General features: G+C 36.0%; 1 protein-coding gene across 1 annotated transcript; it reads left to right on the forward strand.

Moving 5' to 3' along the window:
• Nucleotides 1–15,528: 15,528 nt before the first annotated feature.
• Nucleotides 15,529–18,555, forward strand: LOC110105443 (uncharacterized protein C24B11.05). Its single transcript, XM_020834952.2, has 9 exons — nucleotides 15,529–15,686; nucleotides 16,458–16,534; nucleotides 16,632–16,697; nucleotides 17,172–17,269; nucleotides 17,365–17,402; nucleotides 17,486–17,573; nucleotides 17,676–17,954; nucleotides 18,067–18,132; nucleotides 18,225–18,555. The coding sequence occupies exons 2-9, from the start codon at nucleotides 16,468–16,470 to the stop codon at nucleotides 18,378–18,380; spliced, it is 858 nt and encodes a 285-aa protein (XP_020690611.1). The 5' UTR covers nucleotides 15,529–15,686; nucleotides 16,458–16,467; the 3' UTR covers nucleotides 18,381–18,555.
• The last annotated feature ends 6,316 nt before the right edge of the window (nucleotides 18,556–24,871 follow it).

A 24,871-nucleotide genomic window follows, 5' to 3' on the forward strand; every position in this document is an offset into this window, starting at 1 on the left:
AAAAATCTCGTGAGCGTCACAAACCATTGACGTGGCAATTGTTTTAGGCCGTAAAGAGCTTTATTTACTTTGCAAACATGATTTGGGTGAAGCTCGTCGATGAAACTAGGTGGTTGGTGCATATAGACAGTTCCTTGTAAAGAGCCGTGTAGAAAGGCATTTGAAATGTCGAGTTGATAAATTTGCCAATTTTTGTGTAAGGCGAGAATGATTACGATATGGAAGGTAGGTATCTTGGCAACGGGACTGAACGTTTCGGTATAGTCCAAGTCAAATTCCTGGTTGTAGCCAAGAGCCACAACTCTGGCCTTGTGTCTAGCGATTGATTCGTCGGAGTTAAATTTTGTTCAGAATGTCCATTTGCACCCAAGAATATTTTGGGATGGAGAAAAAGGAACTAGATCCCAAGTTCCTTGAGATTGAAGAGCTTCGAAATCTTGTGACATGGATGAGCGCCAATGTTTATGCTTGTTTGCTTGGTGTAAGAGGTTGGGTCTTGAGTGGCTAGTTGATGTGTGAGATTGAGAATGCGCTTGGATTTGAGATTACCAGTTTGCGATTGGGTTAACATATGATGTTTGGGAATAGTAGAGTTGGTGGTTGGGAGGTTAGTAATGTTGGTAGAAGTATTGATAGATTAATGAGTTTAGTTGGGTTGGACGTTACTGCTATTGGAAGAGTGGATGGATGTAGAGACAAGAGGTTTTGAAGTTGATGGGTTAGTGTAGTGTGTAACTGGTTTGGTTTGAGAATTGATAATGGAAGAGGGAACTAACAGAAGAGGCGGAAAACTAGGGAGGGATGTTGAGTCAGTGGTCGGAGCAGGGGTTTGATGATAGGGAAATACTTGTTCATTGAAAATGACATGTCTTAATGTAATGATATTGCAAGTGAGGGGATCTAAACATAGATAACCTTTTTTTAGAATTGCCATAGCCGACAAAAACACAGGGTTTGGAAAACGAGTCTAGTTTTGATTTGGCGTACGATTAAAGCCAAGGATAGCAGAGACATCTGAAGGTTTTTAGATGTGTATAGTCAGGAGGTTTATTGTAAAGTAATTCATGTGGGGTTTTATTATGTAGAGTTCAGCTAGGTAGAAGATTAATTATATGAATGGCAGTATAGAGAGTGTGAACCCACATCCACTGAGGTGCATTTGAGTGAATTAAGAGGCTGAAATTGTTTCCATAATATGACGATTCTTTCTCTCATCGATGTCATTTTGAGATGGCTTGTAAGGACAAGTATATTGGTGATGCATGCCCGAGAGTTTGCATAAATTAATAAATTATTTGTTGATATATTCTCCGCCTCCATCAGTTCTAAGATTTTTTATATTCATACTAAATTGACATTTGATCATATTGTAGAATTCCACAAATTTAGAAAAAAAAACATCATATTTTTGAAAAAGTGGATAACCCCAACAATATTTCGTATGATCATCTATAAAGGAGACATAATAGTGAAATCCTTGTGGTGATACAATGGGGGATGGACCCCAAACATCCGAGTGAATAATTTCAAAAGGAGCAGACGAAGTAGAGAGAGACTTAGGAAAAGGTAGCCTATGACTTTTTGCAAGATTAGGGTTTAGGGTAGCCTATGAGTTATACGTATAAATGAATGGCACCAAGCAAGAGATTGTAGCTTGTAGTTGTCTAAGTGGCGAAGACGTCCATGCCATAAGTCTGGAATAGTTTGCACATAAAGTAATGCTAATGCGGATGGAGTAGTATAGGAGGAGATGTGATAGAGTCCATTATGACATGGACCTTGAAGGATAATCCTGTTGACCCCTACAACCACCCCAAAAAGCATAAATTTGATAAAGATGACTCAACCTGAATGTAGTTTGCATTGGATCTCATCCAACTTTTTGGTTTTCAAGGAAAGACTATGGAGGATATCAGGAGTTATTTTGATGTTTTGATAAAAAATTCTTTCTTTGACGAGTTAGTAGTAAAAAGAAGGGGTCTTTCATACTTTAATATATGATTTGCTACACGAATCAATCTTGATATATTATGAAGGATTGGAAAGTTCAGATATTTGTATTCTCTTCCCTCTTTTGATCAATGTCCTTATTGGGATCACTGCGAGATGCAAGTGGGTATAGAGTTGGAAGCTAAAGAATATGAATGGGCTTTGCAAATTAGGAATCTACAACCTTGGAAATGTGAAAAAAATGTCGAGGAGGACATGTGTGCCTAATTATGTGCCAAGAAGCTTATAGATTTGACCCTATGATCGGAATAACACAAACTCGAAGAACACCAATTTAGATAAGGGCATGCTTAACAACCTTCAACCACGCAACAATCTAAAGAAACAAAAGATACATTCGTTCATGGGTGTTAGGTCTACAACGGGAATGAATAACATTGGTTGGAAGGGTTGTAGTTATACTACAAGGGCTAGAATGGTGAATCGAGCAGTGCGCGGGTTGATAAGACGCATCGCTTGAAGGGTCAAATGACCTCTGATTATAAAACGGACAGTGTCATTGTGATCAGAACATTGAATTTTGCCAGGTCAAGGCCCCTCGCAATTGAATCGGCCGAGATCGATCAAAAGGGACAACCGACATCCGAAATTAAAGCACGAGGCTGACCAAATGATGTCGGAACGACAAACGGACTACGTCATTGCATCCGGAACGTCATCGATATTAAAAATATACATTTTATTTAATGAATTTGGATCTTCTGAGGTGATGTCGTGAATTTTGATGTGATTCAAATATAATGTGAAGGCACTTATTACAAAGGAAATGAGGCCTCAACGATGTCGAAATGACGTCTGATGAAGAAACAGACTTCGTCATTGCGAACGAAACATCGGCAATACCCTAAATGCACTATCAATTTGTCTAATTTTGATGTTTGACAAATTTGACATGCTATACAAGGCAATATGCACACAAATAAAAAAAATACACGCTAAATGAGGCAATTTCCTACTCTGTTTCATCAAGTTTTTGAAGGGATCACAAATATTGACTATGCTGAGCCATGTTTGTCTTGGAAAAATAGAAATAATTTTAAATTTAAACATTTTATTGATGAGTTTTAATCTGATATCCTTGATTGCAACTGGTATAAATTGGTTTGGCATAAAAGGCACATTCTCAAGCATTCGATTTTTGTATGGCTTGCTTTAGTTGAGGGATTAAAGACTGCTGATGCCTTACCAGTTAGGCACATTCAAGTTACGCCAATTTATTGTCTATGTTATACTCATGATGAATCTGTTTCTCACTTGTTCTATGAATGTCCCTACTCTTTCTCTATACTAAAAATTTCATGGGACGGAAAGTTTTCTTCTGAAGCCCTCAATTATGCAATTTTTTTATTGGTTAAATGGTGAATTCTATGGCAAATCTGAGGATATGAAATTCTATAAGCTGGCAGTTTGCAGTGTTATTTATTACTCTTGGAAAGAAAGAAATAGTATGAGGTTTGGTGGAAATTTTTAATATTTTTTCTACAGTACTGCTTATCATTAAAAGAGTATTGTTTGAGAAGGTTGCTAAATGGAAGAGTTCATTGGACTTGCTGGAAAAACTTTAAAGTGGCTGGATTCATTTCTCGAGTCCCTTCGTCCTTTCGTTTTTTGCCTGCAGAATTTTGCCAAGTCTGGATAATAATGAAGCTCCCACTGCAGGCCCCTTGGATGGTCTTCGGGCAATCAGGAATTTATGATTGCTCTGATCATTTCTCTATTTTCTTAGTCCAGGCTGTTATGCTTGGGAGCTGGTTCTTTCTGTTTACTGGCATTGACTTATTTTTGGTGCATTTCATTTTTGTGCAGCTCTTATTATTGTAATTTTGAGCTTGTTTGAACTTTGGCTTTTATTTTTATTTTTTTTGGGAAAATTCTGGGCAAAGCCCTTTCCATTAAAAATGAACTAGTTACATGTAAAAAGAAACCTTATAAAGGAAAAACCTCGCCCAAAGGGCCAAGGCACCAAAAATTGAGTTAACAACAAAAAACCTCATAACAGAAAAAACAACCAAAAGGTAAAGCAAATACAATGCTCTGAAGTAAAAGTAACCCAAAATACAGGAGGAGGGAAACAACAAGCCCCGGGTTTAGGAATTGCCACTCTCTCAACCGGGTTGCAAAATTAGACATAATGAATCATGCCATCCGAAGGAGAAAATGGCAATCCAGTCATCCTTGCCTAATTTCCCAAAAATTCGTCATGGATACCAAGAAACAGTAGCAATCAGACCGGAAAGCACCCCCAAGAAACCAGCAAAAAATCAACCATAGCAGCTTCACACCAAGCAGCAAGACAGATACAACCTCCCAGTAACACAGAACAAAAGACTTACAGCAACTCCATCAGATTCACCCTATCCTTTCATTTCAAAATTTTCGAAAAAACAGCAGCTTTGATTTTATGAACTAAAGATGTAAACAAGGCAGAAATAGCACCAAATTTCCTATCGTTTCTTTCCCTCCATATTTGATAAACCGAGCAACAGATGATAAGGAAATAAAAGTCCTTGTTGTTAGTGTGTGTATCCTCAATAAACTCAAAAATTTGCAAAATATTGGTCCTTAGCAGCAAAAACCCGAGGTTACTCATAAGGTTGGAGAGAACATAAAAGGAGTAGTCACACTCGAAAAAAAGATGACTGATATTTTCATTTGAATGATGACATAAAGCACATCTGGCATCCACATTAATACCTTTAGCTATAAGAGTGTCCGCAGATTTTAATCCCCCACAGATAGCCATCCAACAAAACAACGAGTATCTAATAACATACCGTTTATGCCAAACAAATTTCCACAAATTAACCTTAGCTGTTTTTAAAATAAAACATTATGTAATCTCTATGCTTGCATTTCTTACCATTTCCCCAATATATGTTAACATGAGTTCCTGGGGCAACAGTGATATCAGAGAAAGTACTATAAACTGCACCATGCAGTGAAGCAGGAAGAGCCCAGTTCTCCCCCTCCAGAATAACAGAAATACTTTCATTTACAGGAAAAGAGATGAGAAAGGAAAAAACCTCCACTACCTCTCTAAGGCATTTGTCTTTATACCAATGATCCCAATAAAGAGCAAATTTAGAAAAGGCAGAAACTTTAAAATGAAAACATTCTTTGGCTGAGTAAGCATCTCTACACACATGCTTCCAAAACTTAGAAGCTTTAGAAATAGGCTCCTTCTATGGGGATATATAAGCACTAAACAGCCAAATGCTCAAAGGACTTTGAGTATTGTAAATTCTAGTGATAAGAGAGCAATTAAAGCTAAATTGTAGAGAGTGCAGAGACGGTAAACCAATGCCTCCCAAATCTTTAGGCTTACAAGTATTTCTCCATGAGATTAAGTGCAATTTTTTTTTCCTTAATGTCCCCAAAATAAAGGAATTTAGCACATAAAGTATCAATTTGCTTAATAATAGTTTTAGGTATAATACCTCCATGAATCTAGTAAGCAATCGTGTTCCAAATGTTATACCTAAGAAACTGAAGCCTACCAGCAAAAGATAAAGCTTTGGCCTTCCACCCAGACAGTTTATTGATGATACTCTCCATTAGCTGAGAAAAACTAGCTAGCTTCGGGTTATAGGGAGATAGAGGAAGCCCAAGATAGCTCATACAAGAGGAAGTATTAGAAATATTAAGAGAAGCACAAATACTGTCAGCAATAGCACATTTAGAAGGTAAAATGATAGAACTTTTGTCATAGTTCACATTAAGACCATATGCCTTAGAGAAATCCTTAAGAGTTTGTGCAAGCCTAACACAATTAGTAAGGTCTGCTTTCCCAAAGAGTATCAAATCATCCGCATACAAAAGATGTGAGAGCCTATAATTACCAATAGAGAGAGCTTCAAAGCTGTTATCATGTAAATTGTAGTCAAGCAAGCACGAAAGAGCATCAATCACAATGCTAAAGAGGTAAGGACTAAGAGGGAAGCCATGTCTTAGCCCATTACTAGAGGAAAAAAATCATTCCAAAGCACCATCTATGCATAAAGAAAACCAGATATCATTAATGCAAGCATCAATCCATTCCACAAACTTATTAGGAAAACCTTTTTGCACCATTCTAGCAATAAGAAAATTCCTAGAAACACTGTCAAAAGCTTTTTTGATGTCTAGCTTAACACACATTAACTAGAAATTAGAGGTTTTCCTAGAATGTTGAAGAATTTCATTAGCAAGAAGCACATTATCAGTAGATATTTTGTGTTGAATGAAGCCAGCTTGGTTATCTTGAATAATGTGGTTCATTAAAGGCTTCAACCTAGCTGCCAATACTTTAGCAATGATTTTGTAGAAAGTATTACAAAGAGCTATTGGACGGAAATCAGATATAGCCTCAGCATGATTAGATTTAGGTATAAGAGTGATGGCAGTTTCCTTGATAGAGCGCGGATGTATGCATTATTATAGAAACACTTAATAGCATTGCAAACCGTAAACCCAATAACCATCCAAGTAGCTTTAAAGAACTCAAAGTTAAAACCATCAGGATCGGGAGAGGAGTTGGAAGCTCCAAAAAAAACAGCTTGTTTGACATCAGTATCTGTAAAAGGAGCTATAAGGGAGCTAATGAATTCCGATGGAATAACTTTACCATAGGGGAAGAGGTTTATAGCAAAATCTAGATTCTGGGGAGCATTAAAAAGATTTTGAAAGTAAGAGATAGACTCAGATATAACATCATTCATAGAGGCATTCAGATTTGACATAGCAAAAGTGATGGTAGTATTCTTATAATTCCTCCTCATACGAATCCTAGCATACAGAAATTTGAGATCGTCCTCATCCTGGGCTAACCATTTAGTTTTAGCTCTCTGTTTAATCCAAGAAAACCACATAGAAGAGGCAGTCCCCAAATGATGATTAATATTTTTCAGCTCAACAGATATTTGAATAATGTTATCCCTGGTATCCAATCTGTTAATACAAGCTAATTTCTTCTCCTGAAGACCTTTGATATGCTCAGCCATTCTATTAGAAGAAGCCCAAGAATTATCTTTAATAGCAACTTTTAGTTGTTTGAGTTTAGCACATAAATCTACTAAAGGGTTGCTTTTGGCCTTAACCGCAAAGATATCAAACAACAGGAGCCAGAAATGCTCATATTTAATCCAGTAATTTTTGAATAAAAAGTGGTGCATGATTTTAGAACTCTCCCTGGACTGGAGGATAATTGGGCAGTGATCACATCCAGCCGGGCTTTTAATCATGTAGTAAGAGTCTGGGAAGAAGGACAACCAATGATCATTAACCAACATAAGATCTAGTTTATTATGAATAGGTCTTGAAGAAAGGTCCGGTTTCTTTTGAATTTTCTAGATACGCTCCCAACTTTCCTTCTCCAACTGGTTTTCAAACTCCGCGCCGCCTCCCTCCTTTCAGCTAGCAAAAATAGCAGACCACCTCAGCTCAAACGACCTCCCACGAATCCAGTTCCATAAATTGATTCACACCTGCTCCAAGTGCCTCTGATGACAACAAAAAAAGGCAACCTCTTGCCGCCGTCCGTAATCCCCTAGGTTCGTCCATGTCAAAGCCTTGCCAATCTCCCGCTGTTCTCTTCAACGCAAGCAAGTCTCTCACAGGCTCCAAGTGCATCTCACGGCCAACCCCATTTATAACCAGCCATTATTCCTGTTTGTTTCCTTCTCCACAAATGTTGCCAACCAGATTTCTCACAGGCTCAGAATAGTATAAATGTTGCCAACCAGATTTCATAATTTGGTATAACTAGCATAGCCTTTGATTGGACACTTTGATTTGAAATTATTTTGGAATGCTGTGACTTCCACCGTGACAAGGTCATACTTTATAGTTCCTTTCCTATCTTTCCCAAGCCACACATTTTCTTTTTAACTCTTAGTACATTTACTTTTCCCCTTTTACATAAATCAAATACCATACATCACAACAGCAGCTTTTGTCATTTGTCTTTATTATGAGTTAAATGAGTTAGTGGTATTATTTATCATTACTAAGCAACATTTGTTGTCTTTTTGCTCACGCAAAAAAAAAAAAACTTCCTTACATATCAATCAAGTTGCATCAACTCCAAAGAAAATAATAAGATTCTGCTCATATTTTTGTTACTATCACTATTAGTATTAGTTACTAGTGTAAGAATTATTATCAATACTCTTGTCAGTGGATATTAGTTGCTTATGTTCTTATTACTAATTGTCAAATGTATATATGTATGTGTATAAAAAAAAAAGAGATTTTAAAAAAAAATCAAAAAAAGTGAGGAAGATTCAAAAGAGAGAGAGAGAGAGAGAGAGAGAGAAGTGAAATATTTCAAAAAAATGCAAAAAAAAAAAGAAAAAAAAAGAGAAAAAGAAAGAATTTTTCAAATTTTGGAAAATCAGTTTCGGCGCTTGCAACGCAGCGAGTAACCACCAATGTGTGCTTTTCTTAACACGGTGGGAAGAAGCTCATCGCGGTCCTTGTGGCGAGGCGGATAATCCTCCTAAAGTCCTATTTTCGGCGTGCGGCATGCCAAGGAACCCCCTATGCACGCTTTTCTTAGCGTGGCGGGAGAGAACTCGATATGACGCTTATGATGAAGGCGGACGAGCCTTGTGCGTGCTTTTCTTAGCACGACGGGATTAAAATATAAGTACTCGCATGCAGGGAAAGAAATGTTTTTTTTTTTAATATCTACTTTTAATAACCCATGCACGCCTTTCTTGACGTGGTGATAAACAAAAAAACTACGGCCGCAGTGTCTCACAAACACCAATCGTACATGTCTTTCTTGACGTGACGGGTAGGCGGCATCTTGGTTTTCCCCTAAACGGAGGAGACGCCGGGAGGTTGCCAAAATTTTGCCTGAAAAAGATAAGGACTTGAACGAAATTTGGACGGCAGTGGACTTGATTTTGGACAGTATGAAACCTATTCCAAAACTTAAATGATTAATAAGATACTTGAATTTAAATAAAATGAGTTCAAACTTGAACTTGACTTGAATATTAAGTGGACAAAAGACTTGAACTTGAATGCAAACAAAATGAAAAGGACTTTATTTGGATTTGAACTTAACTTTAATATAACAAAAAATGAATATTCAATAAGGAACTTGAATGCAAATGCTAAAACTAATTAAAAGTTTCAAATCATTCAAATCTCATACAAGCAAGCAAGCAAGCACTCATGTGTAAGAAATCCCTAACTTGTCACTCATGAACAACAAAGTTAAGGTGATTTGTAAATAATCATATCAAATCTTTGTGAATTATTAAGGCAAATGAGCTTAGTGAGACACCAACAAATATGAGTGAAAAATTTGAACATGTCTCACCTACGAACGATGAAAGTGAAGTGACAGAAAATACAACTTGATTGCCAATGTTGATCCAAAGTTCTCTTCAACGAATATCGTTGTGATGTCAATCGCCAATGATACTATAAGACCCTTAAATCATCCATGAGCCAGATTCAAACTATATATGCTTGCAAGATGAACATAGTTAATTAGAATGGAAGATGCACAATGAATGTAATCTTTTCACAAGCAAAGGTTGAGTGGAAAGTGCAATGATATAATTGCAATCAAGATATGAAATTTCATTGAGATATCAATATGTCGTCACATTGATTGGGATGAACATGTTATCAAGCAAGTTTGCTACACAAGATTTGAACCATCTTCACATGGCAATGGAAGATTTATGATGTTCAACAAGGCTCGTCCACCATTAATAATCAATGATGGTTGCAAAGAATATGGTGACCTACTTGTGGACAACAATAATTAGCACACAATGAGTATACAAGTTTTCAAACACTCAATAATCAACTAGCCCACAAGCAAAGGTTGACGAAGAACAAAAAAAAAAAGCAAATGACTCTTAAGAACCACAAAGAAGGAAGGAATCTTAGAGGAATACACAAACATCAAGTTTAAAGTGACACACAATCCTTTCACAGTTAATATCAGTCAATATGCAAGCAAATATAGGAGATTCCTCCAATCAATACATATAAAGAAACTGATGACAAAAGAAGGAGATTCGTTAGTGCACTATAATATATCTGTATAAATCATACAAGTAGTGCATGACAGTTTATCTGTACAATGCAGTAAACAACTTAATTCAGAAGCTATTACACCACGCCACCGGATCTACAACCCATATACAAGCAGACATAAAGCGTGTATGAACTTCTAAGTAGAATGCTACATTTAAATGGTGGTCACCCTCACAATTGAGTTGCATCAAATATTCCAAAAATATCCCGTACATGCACCGTAGTTTATATACACATAGGTACACAAGGGGTAAATATAATCACGACCCTCATGGGCCCCAATGAGCGTGTTATTGGTACATACATGATGTCTATGAATGCTGTGCGGGTTAATAAATTTGAACCCGATCCTCCTAAGCAGGTGAATAAGAGTCGACAAGGTTTAACAAATATTTATAAAATGCCCCCAAACACTCGTATGGGCCCCAGCGAGCATGTTATTGGCACACATGTGACGTCTAGGAATGTTATGTGGGTTAATAAGTGAATTCCAGTTTGAACCCGATCCTTTTATGCGGATCAATAGGAGTCGACGGGTTTTAAACCATCAAACAAATATATGATGGTGGAGACTAGTATATGTCTTAATACATTCATATTAGGTCTTTAAGGCCTATAATAATGAAAATTCGCTAATAAAGGCATGAAGCCTACGAAACCCGATCCTCTGCCGACAAATGGGTAGAGTCGATAAGGTTCAATCCATAAATAAAAATGACCCCAAATACCCTAATGATGACCGTGTTGAATGCAGATCTCAATCAGATGGGTGATTCAAACACTTTTAATATTCCACCTCAAATACCTACCAAAATCCAAATTTTAGAAAACCCCAATTCAAAATATTTTAAACTGAAATCAATCTATCAAGTCACTTAAAGCAAAATCCATCCATCCTCCACAACAGTTTGATGAGGTGGATAAATTAAAATTATTTTAGCTCACATAGAGCTAAATGCCTAGTAAAAAATATCACTATAATCCATTCTCAAACAATCTCTTGCCAGTAAGGATGGTATGTGTCATCTGACCGGTAGTTTCACCGTCAAATGGCACTGCATGATAAACGATTATGACTTGGGGCCCTCTTAACTGAGTGTTTTTGCCGCCAAATGGCGCCACGAGATATTGATTATGGTAAAAGTCAATACGCTCCTTAGTGGCATCAAATCCTTGATATATGAATCAATATGATACGATCGATAAGACACAAAGCCCTCTGTTAACTAAGGTGGATTCAAATTTATCCTCTTAGACAAATACCCACCCCAGGTCTACAAGGTCCCCTTGGACGAAGCAACCCATGGCTGCCGACAAGGATCCTTCTGTCAGGTTGGGTCGACTACCTCCTCTGACTAAGTAGACCATAGATCACGATGGCCCGGGATGACGGAACCATGAGATCTTTATCGGGTCCATCATCCATTCCCCCACCATCCGCTTTAAGTGAAAGGTGGTGAAATTTTCTATTTTAAATATCAAATCTTTCAACCCAACAAACTTCAAATATCCAATCTCCAATATTCAACCCATGCTACTACTAGAGCCAGATACTACATATTCTTTACGTATCTGATTGACGACTACCTTAATCAAAAGTTCTCTCTCGTGATCGGGAGGGGTAATTAACTATAGGGGCTTAAGCCTATAGGAAACCAGAACTCATATTATAAAGTCCTCATAAAATGAGGGCAAAATCTATGGGTAGTGTCTTATCTACAAACACATATGCCTTCCAAAATTTATCCCATAATCTAAATTCGTTAAAACTCCCTCGCCGAAGAAAAGAAATAAGTCGGGCGGAGGCCGGGGCCGAATTTTCGGAGCCCACAAATCTGCTTGGTCTTCAAGTCCTGGATTTGGTAGCCACGTGAGGTAAAAGAAATAATGCAAGAGTTGTCACGAGTTAGTTGGTGAACCGATAATAGGTTAAAAGATAAATTTGGAATGTGAAGGAGATTAATAAGTTGAAGACTACCTGAGGGTGTTGGTAAGATCCCTTTGCTCGTGTGGTGTATGGATATGCGATGACTGTTGCCTAATGTGACTTGTGAACTACGTTTGTAAGGTTCGACGGAGGAGAATTGGGAGGGATCAGAGGTAAGATGCATAGAGGCTCCGCTATTTAAGAACCAATCAGCTTGATGATTTTGATCAGTTGGGCTGAAGAAGGCTTGTGATGGAGATGATTCATTGTATGCTGGGTCATGAAGATACCAACATTTCACAGCAGAGTGGGCTCTCTTTGTGCAAATTTGGCAAACGATATTTTTGTATTGTTGTTTTTCAATTCGATCAGGAGCAGCGGTTGGCTGATTGTTGCGAGCAACGGGTCGAGCGTGATTGGCATTGTTTTGCTTGCGTCCCCAACCACGGGTAGCAGGGAGGGACACCGAGTTATCGGTGAGATGAAGGGATTGAAGTTCTTTGGAGGTTTCTAGGGCGAGATTAACTTCTTCTCTACAAATAAATGTGTAAAGATCATCAAGATTTATGGGTTGCAGATTGGTGCGAATTGTAGTTTTGAAAGCTTGATATGATGCTGGTAAGCCGTTAAGTGTGTAAACAATTACATCCTCCGGATCTATGGTGCTTCCAGGTGCAGAAATCACATCGATTTTGGATTTGACGGTGAGTAGGTATTGTGATATGGATTGCTCGCCTTTGGAGAGATGATGGTGTTCGTTCTTTAATTGGATTAAACATGATCGAGTCGAAGCTTGCAACCGATGGGAAAGAGTAGCCCAAATGTCGGTGCAGTGGTTTAGGGATAAAACATAAGGTAGAATTGAAGGTGTGATAATGGATAACAAGGCACCTGAGAGGTTTTGATCGAGATGATTCCAGAATTCAAGAGACGGGTCATCAACGTTGGGCGGTTTGTGTGACCCATCAAGAAATCCTTTGAAGCCATTGACAACAAAGATTTTCTCAACTTGTTATTTCCACAATGGGTAGTTATCGACTGTTAGAGGAATGGAAACCAAGTTCTTGATGTTTCTAAGAACAAACTTGAGTTGGGGCGGTATATCTATGGGAGAAGGGATTGGCGGAGCTATTCGTCATAGGAGATGTGGTGGAGGAACCGGCCATGATATTTTGAACGAAAGACTGAAGAAAGAACATGAATCGAAAAAGAATGTAGGGATGGAGAAAGAAGATGAGGAAGGAAGGGAAAGAGGACTTATTTGTGCTCTGATACCATGATAGCTCGAGCAAATGGGATCTTCGGAGACCCAAGAACAGAGACGAAAAATACAAACTAATTTCATTACAGAGCCTAAGATACAACCTAGTATAAATAAATACATATGGAGTAAGTTGTACTTGCGAAACAACAAAGATACACTAAACCTAGTTGTATTTATTTACAAGGCATAACCAGAAAAAAGGTTTAATATTATAACAAAATGCATAAGAAAAATGACGGCTGCAACTATAAATCATTTTCTTAAATACAAAATAAAGATTTTTTTAATCGATGATATGTCTAATTGAAAAACTTATTCTATTGCTTTATTGAACGGAAGGAAGCTTCTGGAAAATGAAGCCTCTAAAAGAATATACGTAATATTCGCAGCCATAGGAATTTGGAAGCATGTGGAGTGTTGGTCGACGCTCGATTGCGTTAAGAATAAAGGCTTTTTTAGTCTTTTGGTTGAATTAAAAGCGTTTACATCATATGTTATGTAAAGAAAGCAAAGCATATGCTCTTTGACTCTTGAGATCCTTTCAATGAACTATGTCAAAGTATATATATATATATGCTCTTTAATTAGATGTAGAATTTCAAGTCATCAACAATTTCCAACTTCAACTTCCCTTCAGCAAAGCAGGTTTTTATTGATGATCTCTTGCTCTGACTTACACAGGCAAAGCAAAGGTACCATCACGAATTCGGTTTCGTTTGTGACAGCTTTTTTGTTGCTTTTTAAAATAGTTTTCTAGTATAAAAATTTTAATTTTGTACTTAAAATGTTATTTTAAGAAGCAATAAAAAACTGTCCCAAACGAAACCTTCATTTGGCAAAATAGAATTCCAGCGATGTTGACTTCATCTCAAGTTGAGCTCTCTAGTCTGAGTAGGAATGCTCATGCTCGACGTGAATTCGAGCTAGTTTCATGGACTCAACTTCTTACACCCCTAGTGATAGATATTGTATAGCTTTACTTTCAAAAAAATCTTTAAATTATTGTGACAACCATATAATTATGCAGGTTGATCAAATAAAGTTAAAAATGAGTCAAACTATTATCACAACATATATATTATCAATCACTTATATTACAATACAAGTCTCAAAATACAAAATTATCCAACAAAATATAATGACCCAAAAATATATAATTAGGCATTCAAGTGTACATGAAAAAAATTATGCAAAATATTTAAAACATAACAAAAAAATCTGAAGTTGATAAGATTTAGGCTTCGTTTGGGACAACTTTCTTATTGCTTTTTAAAGCAATTTTCTAGTATAAAAATTATTATTTTTTTTACTAAAATTTTCTCTTAAGAAGCAATAAAAAAATTGTCACAAAGGAAGCCTTAGTATCTCAATCCATCTCAAACTTCAAAATGCATCATACAAATGGAGGCTTGGGTTAGCTTAGATTTCATAGCTTCTTCTAAGTCAAAAACCTACTAAGTATTCTTGTTGTTAGGATCTTGGATGAGGAAGAAGCACTTCCTCCATAAGCTTTTTGGGAGAGGAGGGAGAGCGAGGGAAGGAGAGATGCCGAGATGGAGAGCAACAAACAAACTCTTTATTGCTTTACCATGACAACTTATTACAACCTATAACATATTTATAAGCACAAAATATCTACAAAATAAGCTACACAAAAAAGCAACACCAATGACAATAAAAGTCATTCAAGAAGCTACCTAAATTTTGGACCAATATCCAACACTCGTTTTGATTGGTTTTAAAATTTTCATCCAAGCTTAAACTTTTCATTTAGTTTCTTATGCATCGTTTGGGACAGCTTTCTTTCTGCTTCTTAAAGCAATTTTTTAGTTAAAAAATTAAATTGTTTATACTAAAAAGCTGCTTTAAGAAGCAGTAAGAAAGACGTCCTAAACGAAGCCTTAAATTTCAAATTTAAAATTTGCTTCAATTTCATATATTTTTAATTGATTTTTTTTTTATTCTGGCATGTTCTTTAATGTTCTTTTAAAATATTACCCAAAAATTCTATTAAATAATTCTCCTATGATAAAACTTACAGCTACAAGCCTACAAGAAATCGAGTTATAAATATTGATTAAGTGCACACGTGTTCACCAAGGACGTGTTACACAGGTCGTGTCTATAAATGGGTATTAGGCGACCGAAGCAACCAACAAAAAATCGACAGCTGTTGCCACGTAATTTATAGCATTTAATTTAATTTTCACAAGTTGCCTTTAATTTCTATTTATTAATGGTCAGACAACTCCGTTTTTACTTCAAATAATTGCGTTTAACGGGAACGGAGCGGACCGCCGTCTGCAATCTATATAAGCCCTGAGACGTCTTCATTTCTTCCTCCCCCTCGCTTCCTTCTTTCTCCTCTTTTCAAAGCAAAATCCAAGTATTTGGCTTTCTTCTTCTTCTGCATTGCTTTCTATAGAGTCGATATTCCTATTCCAGGTGAGTTTCTCAGAATCAAGAAACTCCCTTTTTAAAAATGCTTGTTAATAGTGATGGAATCCTTGAAGGCTTGTGATTGGAACTAGGTTTTATTTATGTTTTGGTCAGACGATAAGAAAAAGTTCAATTTTTTTGTATAGATTATAGATTTGTGCATTTCGAATTTGAAAACTTGTTCTCTCGGCGGCCTTCGTGTTGTTCTTTCTGAACTGTGGCGAGTTTCTTCTTCTTTTTTTTTTTTTTTTTTTCATCACTTTAGATATGAGCTTAGCTTGTCTACCTGACAATGCAATCTGGAAAACCAAAAGATTCAACTTTTTTTAAAAGAATTTCAAGCATTTGATTTAGGAGCGGCTTGGCTACGAGTGAGATCTAAGTAATATTTAGTACATCTTGTATAACTAGGTTTAATAAATCTTGGAACATTAAATCCTGATATAGATTCTAGTTAAGTTCTGGTAAAATTTTTTATTGATATTCTCAAGAATTTGAATTTAAATAAAGGAGAAGAAGAGGCATAGCGAGTCGAAGTAGTATTAATTTCTCCTGGTTTTACTAATTGGATTCAGGCTAAAATGAGAGGAAAATGAGATTTAAGAAAGTAGAATGACTTATGTGGCTTAAAAAATAGTTTGCCAAGATTTAGCTTAAATCCAATCTAAAAGTTGGCTAAATCTTGCACCCAAACAGCCCCTTAGTGTGATGATTAGAAGGCATAACTAAGCTCTTCAGCTTGAATTTTCTAATTTATCAGTTTCTTATTTTGTTTAGCTCAAGAAAGATGGGAATCAAGTTAAAAAACCAATATCTCCAAGCCAAGAAGCCTAAATATGACTGCGTGCTTTTTGGTAAACTCCTGCTCTTAATTTGATCTTTTTTTCCCTTGTTCTTATATTACAAATAGAGTTTCTTCTTCTGATCACTGTTTGTGCATAAAAAATACAGATCTAGATGATACCCTTTATCCTTTGGCATCGGGGCTTGCAGCTCATTGTAGGAAAAACATTGAAGGTATTTCGGTTTTTTTTTTGGGTAAATTCCTTGCTTTGTTTGAATGCTAAACGATCTATTCAACCCATAAATTGTTCAGATTTCACTTCGTTTCTTTCACGTTCCTTTAATCCAAACAAAGCTTAAGATTTACAGTATGTTGGCAGGGAATTAGAATAGACTTAATTCAAACCATCAATAACAAATAAAATAGAAAGAAAATAAATGCACAAAATATATCATGAATTTTATACGAATTTGCTCAATTTATGGTTATGTCATATTAATGGCTATGTCAATTTACAGAGAAATTGGATATCAAATATGATGATGCTGTACCCTTTATAATGAAAACATAGGGCATTAAAAATTTATAGAGAAATCTTCAAAGCATCCTTAACAAAAAAACTCACAAATATTGAATACCTCAATAATGAACTTGTCTATTTTTACCCTTTTTTGGTGATTACTTCGATTTTTTTCCATGTGCTTCAGATTACATGGTTGAAAAGCTTGACGTCGAGGAGAGCAAGGTCTCTGAGATGGCTGTTCTTCTTTACAAGAATTATGGCACCACCATGGCTGGTCTCAGGGTATGCTAATTTGTTTGCTCTTCCTTTTACAGCATATACTTTTTATTTTAATTTTGAGTTTGATTTGGTTTCAATTTTTGTATTTTGTTTTTCAGGCAATTGGCTATAAATTCAATTATGATGACTACCACAGGTATTTTTACTCCCCTACCTAACCAAAAAATCTTCTCTTTCTGTTAATTTTGTGTGTAAGCCTTTTCCAACATTTTTAAACAGCTTTGTTCATGGAAGATTACCTTATGATAAGCTTAAGCCGGATCCTATTCTTAGGCATCTCTTATTGAGCATTCCAGTTCGCAAAGTTGTGAGTCTTGATATAACTTGAACAAGCTACTTTTCAGTTTCTTTTGCCGTTTATTGCTCTCTTAAGCTAAATCCAAGCTTTTTTTTTTTAACCCTGAAATAGATTTTCACAAATGCTGACAAAGTCCATGCTGCTAAAGTTCTAAGCCGACTGGGTCTTGAAGACTGCTTTGATGGAATAATATGTTTTGAAACACTTAACCAAACAGACGAGAACAAATTCTCTGATGAACTAGCTGCCACCATTAAAACCAGTATCTTGGACAATTTATTGAGACCTCCTCCAAACTTTGAACTACCCAAAACCCCAATCCTCTGCAAACCATCTGAATCTGCCATGATTCATGCTCTTAAGATTGCAAAAGTCGATCCCCAGAGAACTGTGAGTACTGTTTTACATGTTCTTCAACAATTTGAATAGCTTACATTATACATCATGAGTTGCAGTTAATTGATTTTGATTGTGGTGGGATGATGATGCGCCCGGTCTCCAGATTTTCTTTGATGACAGTGTTAGAAACATTCAAGCAGGCAAGAAAATTGGTCTTGACACCGTCCTGGTAGTTTTCCCTTGCTCTAACTACTGTTTTTGTGACATAAAAAAGGAAATTGGTTGTCGTTTTGTTGATGGTGCATTATGATGATATAACAGGTGGGTACCTCTCTAAGAGTGAATGTAGCGGATCATGCATTGGAGAGCCTCCACAATATGAGGGAAGCTTTGCCGGAACTGTGGGAAGAAGGCGATGAAGCTCGAGGTGCTCGGCATAATGGCAAGATTGCGATCGAGATGCCTGTGTCTGCTTAAATTTCAATGTGTCACATTACTGACAACTAAGAGGAAGAAAAATATGACGACCGGATGACATAGGAAGGAAATTGATGTGTTTACAATTTTTCATTTTGTATGTTGGCAATCTGATGGTTGCTCATGTACTTTATGTAACAAGTATTCCAGAAATAAAATTCTCAGTTTTTCCCCAGTTTGTTTGTTACAGCTCCATGAGAAACTATCTTTTTACAAGCTGTTAGTTTCTCTACAGTTACCTTGCTAAATGTGGTTGGCACATCTCAAGCATACAGTCCATTTTGGATAGATTGATACTGAATTTATATGAAATAGAGTTATTAAAGAAAATGGTTTATTGACTCAATCCCAACCATTCTTAGTGAAATGGATGGGATGGTTCGGGTAAACCAGCTACACCTCTATAGATACCATGATAAATTTTGAATATGCATACCAACAATTGGTGGTTTTTGTTGTAACAGCTCAAACTCTTAACTGTCGAGATATTGTCCGCTTTAGTCTAAGGACCTCACGGTTTTGTCTTGTTAGTATAATTTTTCAGGAAGTCGCCCATTCTAAGATTTCTCTTGGATGAGCTCGCTTAATTGCGGAATTTCTTAAATGAAATTCCAACAATTACACCAAATGCTCCTCGATGTTTTAGAGTTTAGCTTATTTTTACCTGAGAGACTACACAATCTCCCTCACTTAAGTAATTGATGACCTTGTCAGTATCTTTATACCATAATCATCCACCCAATAGATAATATTCTAGTGATGACTTCCGCCGCGTAGCACTTTGTCCGTCAGTCTGACTAGCCGTCATGATAACTTCATAAAATCTATGCTATTTTTTATTTTTCCCAATAACAAAAATGCATGTATTAATAAGCTTCAAATTATATATAAAATTCACTATTTAGCATGTTGAGTCACAAGCCTTTGAAGCAATGAGAAGACGTCATTGCTGAAGCCAATATTTCTTTGGTAGGGCTCTTCAGTCTTTCATAACAAGTCGTTCAACTACTTTGTTCTTCCGTTTGAAAATACTTGCAGGAGGCCAATTAAAAGGCGAAGAGAGTAATTTTATACTAATTTTGGATTATGTATTCCTTACCTAATATGAATAATGAAAGTTTGCATAATTAATTATGTCTCTCTTAAAATGTACAGCGCATGCATAAAATGGTATTAGATGATGAAATGGTCATTGGACAAGCTACTAGAAGATGAATTCTATGCTAAGGTTTGAACTTGATAGGGAAAAATATTTTAAATTACTTTGGGCAAATCCAAAGACTAACTGACCCAGCCCACCAGTTAATTAATAATTGAGTTTTTATAATATTTTTCTACTCTATATAGTTACCCTATAGTATATAGTCTTTATCTTTAAATTTTGGTGCAATTATATATGCATATTATAAACATTTTACTCTTCTAAACTTGTAGTAAATCCTTTCGCCCATGCTGGCTTAAAATCTTAATTCTACTACTGAACATTAAGTTTCATAAGTGACTTTCATTCTTAGCCAGCTACCATTATTTCATTTGAGTTTTTCTGATTATTATTTATCTGTGTTGCAAGAAGTAAAGAGAGCATTTAACAACTAAACTTTGTATGAAGTTCAAGCATCCACAAAAATAAAATAAAAAAGAGGTTGCAAAAGGCACTAACATTTTTTCTTGAAATTTTAAAAAGAGGAAAATCATGGGGGCCTACCCAATTGAAATGATTCCAATAATACATGACATTGATTACAAATGATACCCTTCTCCACATTTGAGAAATGTATTGATACGAACTAGTATGTATTAATTACTTAGAATATTTTTTTTTTTGTGAAATTGACGTTTTGAGACGCTGAATCTATCTTCAAGAGATCGTTCATGATATGTTCTCTCATCTGATGGGAGAAGGCTGTAAACAAACAAGTCCAATCTAAATATTGGTTTTCATGTTAAGAATCAGAGTTGGTGTGCGTAGATGATGTGCATCAGTCTTATACATAATGGTGTATAACAAATATCATGATGTGTTGAAGTTAGTGGTGACCATGAGTAACGTAGTCGCCATGAGTTGATATTGGTTTCAATATCTTGCATCGGACTTATAACTTATATCATGAAATTACATAAGTAGCAACGACAGGTGATGAAGCCAACGGGCATCAGTGTTATTGACATCATTAAGCATCGACATTATATGCAATGACATGTTGTGTTAGTGGCGCTTCTGATGTCAAAGTTGGCATGCATCAATGTTAGTATCAATGGTATACAATGACCTAATAGGCGATGGCATTAGTATTGGTATCAATGTTGAGCATTGGTCTTATGGGCTTTCACATGCATCGATGTTGATGATGATAGCGAGTGACAAAGTCAAGTGACATTAATATTGGGGTTGATGGCATGCATCAACCTTATAAGCGACGGCATGTATTGATGTTGATGGTGATGACATGTGTCAATTTTAGCTCTAATTGCATGCATCAGCCTTCTAGGTGATAGCGTGCATTGACGTTGGTGGCAATGATAGATGAAGAAGTGTTGGTTGAGTGGTGTTTTAATGATGGTGGTTAGGCAATGAATATATAATAGCAATGATCGAGCATTAACGGTTTCATAATGGTAGTCGAGTAATGGTGTTTCAATGGTAGTGATCGAGTGATGATCTAACACTAGTAATTGCATACCACAATATTGGTGGGGCAAAAACGACTCAATGGAGATAGTCGAGTGATGGCAGTCAAGCAGCTATGGTCCCAATGGTGTTTAGGCAACAATAGTCCAATTATGGTGGTCGTTGGCAGTTGTAGTCAAATAGCGATGGTTTGACAACTATAATGCATGGTGGTGGAGCACTAGAATTCTTAAGACCTTTGAGCCTTTGGTAATCTTAAGTCCTAGCTAACGCCATTCATATAGAGGGTAGATGCCTATTTAAATATTTTTAGAAGTAGCACTCTCCATAAATGTAGCCAAAGTTCATAACACATTATTAGATGACCCACATTAATTTTCTTAATCATAAAGTGTTTTTGGAATGTTTGAGTGTCTTGAGTATGTTAGGACTAAGCAATCTTAGGTTCGCTGGATTCTTTTCATCGATATCCTCAATTTAATTATAAGGACACTAGATTTGGAGATCATTTTGTCCTTCTATTAGTATCTTGAAGTTTTAAACTATGCTTCAAGAGCTTGATGTGAGTCAAGTCAGATCACTTTTGGTCTTGATGGATTCATCTCATCAAGATATTCAATTTTACTATAAATTTGCTAAAATTAAAATATAGATAATCATAAAATTAATTTTGAGGATTTCAAATCTCAAAATGCATAGATATTCGTACTTAATCAAGGGAACATACCAAAAATTAATAGTAAATATGAATTAAACAACAAGCTCTTATAAATGGAGCTGGTGTTTCTTATGAAGATAAAATGGATAGTTTGGACATTTCTCAAGAGCCAAATGCAAGCAACAAGAGCTCAAACCAACTTATCACGGCTGCGAAGAAACAACTTTAGCACTTTCTGATTCGAACCTCTTAACAAGTAAAAAGCACAACTTCTATTTGCATCTAAACCTCTTTCTACTAAACATTTTCTAAGGCCTAATTTTGACATTTAATCCTATGATGTTCATGGGCATTAAAAAACTTTTTTGCCCTAGCCTGCCTAATTTCTTCCCACACGCCGCAAGAGCCGCACCCCTTCCCCACTGTACAATTCATCTTTCGTGAACGCAAAAACTCCTCTTGCGGCATTTCTTCCATCGAACCCTTCTCTTCCTCCTACTTCTCTTACTTAATATATAAGTTGTGTCATGGAATATTCATAGCATTAGAGAAATATATAGTTTAACGTCTTAGTTTTATATGAAGATCCATCATGCAATCAGTTATAAGAGAATGTGTAGCATTCATAAGAGACACCAAGATTTTTAAGTGTAAAACCCTGAATAGGGGAAAAACCATGGAGCCTTGCCTAGTTTGAATGAATGGACTAGTATTTAGAATTTATTACAAATGAGGCCCGTCATTAGAGGGAAGGCATTGGCTTGATGTAACAAACATACATCATATAGAGTGTGTTACATGGTGGAAATAGGAAGAATCACTGTTGACATACTCGTTTGGTCGGAATTAAGGAACATAGTTGGTGGGCGACGGATGTCGGAAAAAATATTGTCTCGCGACGAAGGTCTGAAGGACCATAGTAGGCAGGCGAAGAGGCCGGAAGGACTATTGTCTGGGGACAGAGGTTGGAAGGACTGTAGTCAGCTAAAAATGGAGGTTGGAAAATAGTAGTCGGTGGGCAACGGGGTCAGAAGGACCATTGTCTAGCGACAGAGGTCGGACCGTTGTCTAGCGACGAAAGTCAGAAGGATCGTAGTTAGGTGCGACGGGGTTTGGAAAGATAGTAGTCGATGGAAGCCCGTTGTCAGGTAAAAATCTGATGACGAGAAGAAGTCTAGCATCGGATTTAAGTCTAACGAAAGTCCAGCGACAACCTGAAGTCCTGTGATGGGTAAGGCCTCGCCCATTCTATAAGATTGTGCTCTCCTGATGGACGATTTTTGTCGATAGCACGCCGACCAGATAACATCTCGAGAAGGACAACACCAAATTATGGTTTGAACCTTCCAAATATGCTCCATGACTTAGATTCGAACTCATTTAGGCTCAGATTGAGTCGAATTTGGTGTTGTTGGGTTCGTATTTTTGAGACGCTCAGTTCTACCATAAGTTTGGTAAAATCAGAGTTCACATTACCTCCTATTTAATTTTTGAAGTTTTCAACTTAATTTTTCCTCGAAGTTCATGTCCGATCAACATAATTTTTTGATGATATATATATATATATTATGCCCATGTTAATGTAGCTTTTGGATCATAAAAGAGGCAATCTAGCCAATATTTATAGTTAATTTTTTAATAAACAAAAAAATTTAAACGTATATTGAAATGCATAGATAATAAAATATTATGTATATATTGAAAATCTTAATAATTATTTCAAATAAATCATGAATTTTCAAATGCAGATATTTGTTATATTTGATGCTTGAACACTCTTACTAGTTGTGATAAAATTAAAAGAATTAAATGTCGTGGGGAGTGGAACTGAAACAGGAAGCTTCTATAATGGGATAGCTTTCAAGTTTTTTAGGAATAAATATTAATTATATCAAAATAAAATGAAATTAACTCTTAATATAGCAAATGAATGATAAATGTGTAATTTGTGGTCACTTTGTTGGTAAGGCCATCCAGAATACAAGGAATGAGGCAGTATTTAAAAAATAATTGAGTCAAGCCGACTTGTGAGCCTCCTCGAGCTCGGTTCAATCACAATTCGGCTCGATAAATTGCTCGTGAGCCGGCTCGTTTAAAAACATTAATGTAAAATATACTATAATTCAAGATTTTAAATACAAAATTGTTAAAAATATTTAAAATTTAATAAACAAGACAGCTCATAAGTCGGTTGGCCTGGCTCCAACTCGTAGAATAAAGCTCAAGTTCAAAACATGGTCTAGGGGTGACTCAAACTTGACTCAACTCGTTTACGTTCCTAATGTAGAGTAATGCAAATGTGACGTCTTAAGTTAAGGAACCTATCTTACATGGTATAGTAAATTGAAACTAGACCAAACTAAACAAATTTAAACTGATATAGTATTGCTTCAACCTAAATAAATCAGCATTTAAAAAAAAAAAAATTAATGTGCCAACAAATGTTGTCCTTAGCATAAACAAATCAACCAAAATATCATTTTTATGTTGGAATTTATTCGGGTAAGTGAAGCATTGCTTAAGTTGATATAGACAATGATGATTATAGCCATGGGAACAAATACTCTTGACATTTAATATGGTTTGGGATTGAGAAAGACATGAATGAATTAAATTTGATTAGACACTCATAATTTTTCTGATGAGTTCTGTCATCATCTAAGAAAACTAGTAATTAATGAATTTAACGCTCGATATTTCAAATTGTGATACTTTCTTTGATAATTATTTTTGTTCTTTTCATTAAATGATATTTTTGAATTCCTTCACTCCATGTCACACTATCTATGGGATGCATGCATGCTCCTCCAATAATTAATTCACATTATTGATGAGAGATTAAATCGTCATAAGATATTATGATGAATAATCTTTAATTAGGTCATGAGGATTCTGATGAGCTCATGACTTTCCTTCATGAGAAGATTATATGGAATTTTGTGATGCAGGATTTGCTTCTCCTGTAATAGCTATAAGCTGTTATGATAAATAAGATTTAAACAACTTGACCTTAATTAGGTTTAGGGTTTAGGATTTTGATGAGCGCATGACTTTCCTCGATTATATGGAAGTTTGTGATGTTTGAAGGGAGAGTAGGTAGAATTTGCTTCTTCCATCTTTCAGTGAACAAGCTAGTTGTAAAGCATGTTATGCCATCTTTGTAAAAGGAAGCAAAAGAAAAAGGGTCAGAATGAGCAAGAAACA

Source organism: Dendrobium catenatum, unplaced genomic scaffold (genome assembly GCF_001605985.2).
Source record: "Dendrobium catenatum unplaced genomic scaffold, ASM160598v2 fragScaff_scaffold_621, whole genome shotgun sequence".
Taxonomy (NCBI): Eukaryota; Viridiplantae; Streptophyta; class Magnoliopsida; order Asparagales; family Orchidaceae; genus Dendrobium; species Dendrobium catenatum.

What these genes read in the sequence shown, in the direction of transcription:
- LOC110105443 (XM_020834952.2), top strand. Translation starts at nt 16,468, where the DNA reads ATGGGAATCAAGTTAAAAAACCAATATCTCCAAGCCAAGAAGCCTAAA. An exon ending in TTGTAGGAAAAACATTGAAG is followed by an intron (nt 16,698 to 17,171) that starts GTATTTCGGTTT and finishes CATGTGCTTCAG; the next exon opens with ATTACATGGTTGAAAAGCTT. An exon ending in AATTATGATGACTACCACAG is followed by an intron (nt 17,403 to 17,485) that starts GTATTTTTACTC and finishes ATTTTTAAACAG; the next exon opens with CTTTGTTCATGGAAGATTAC.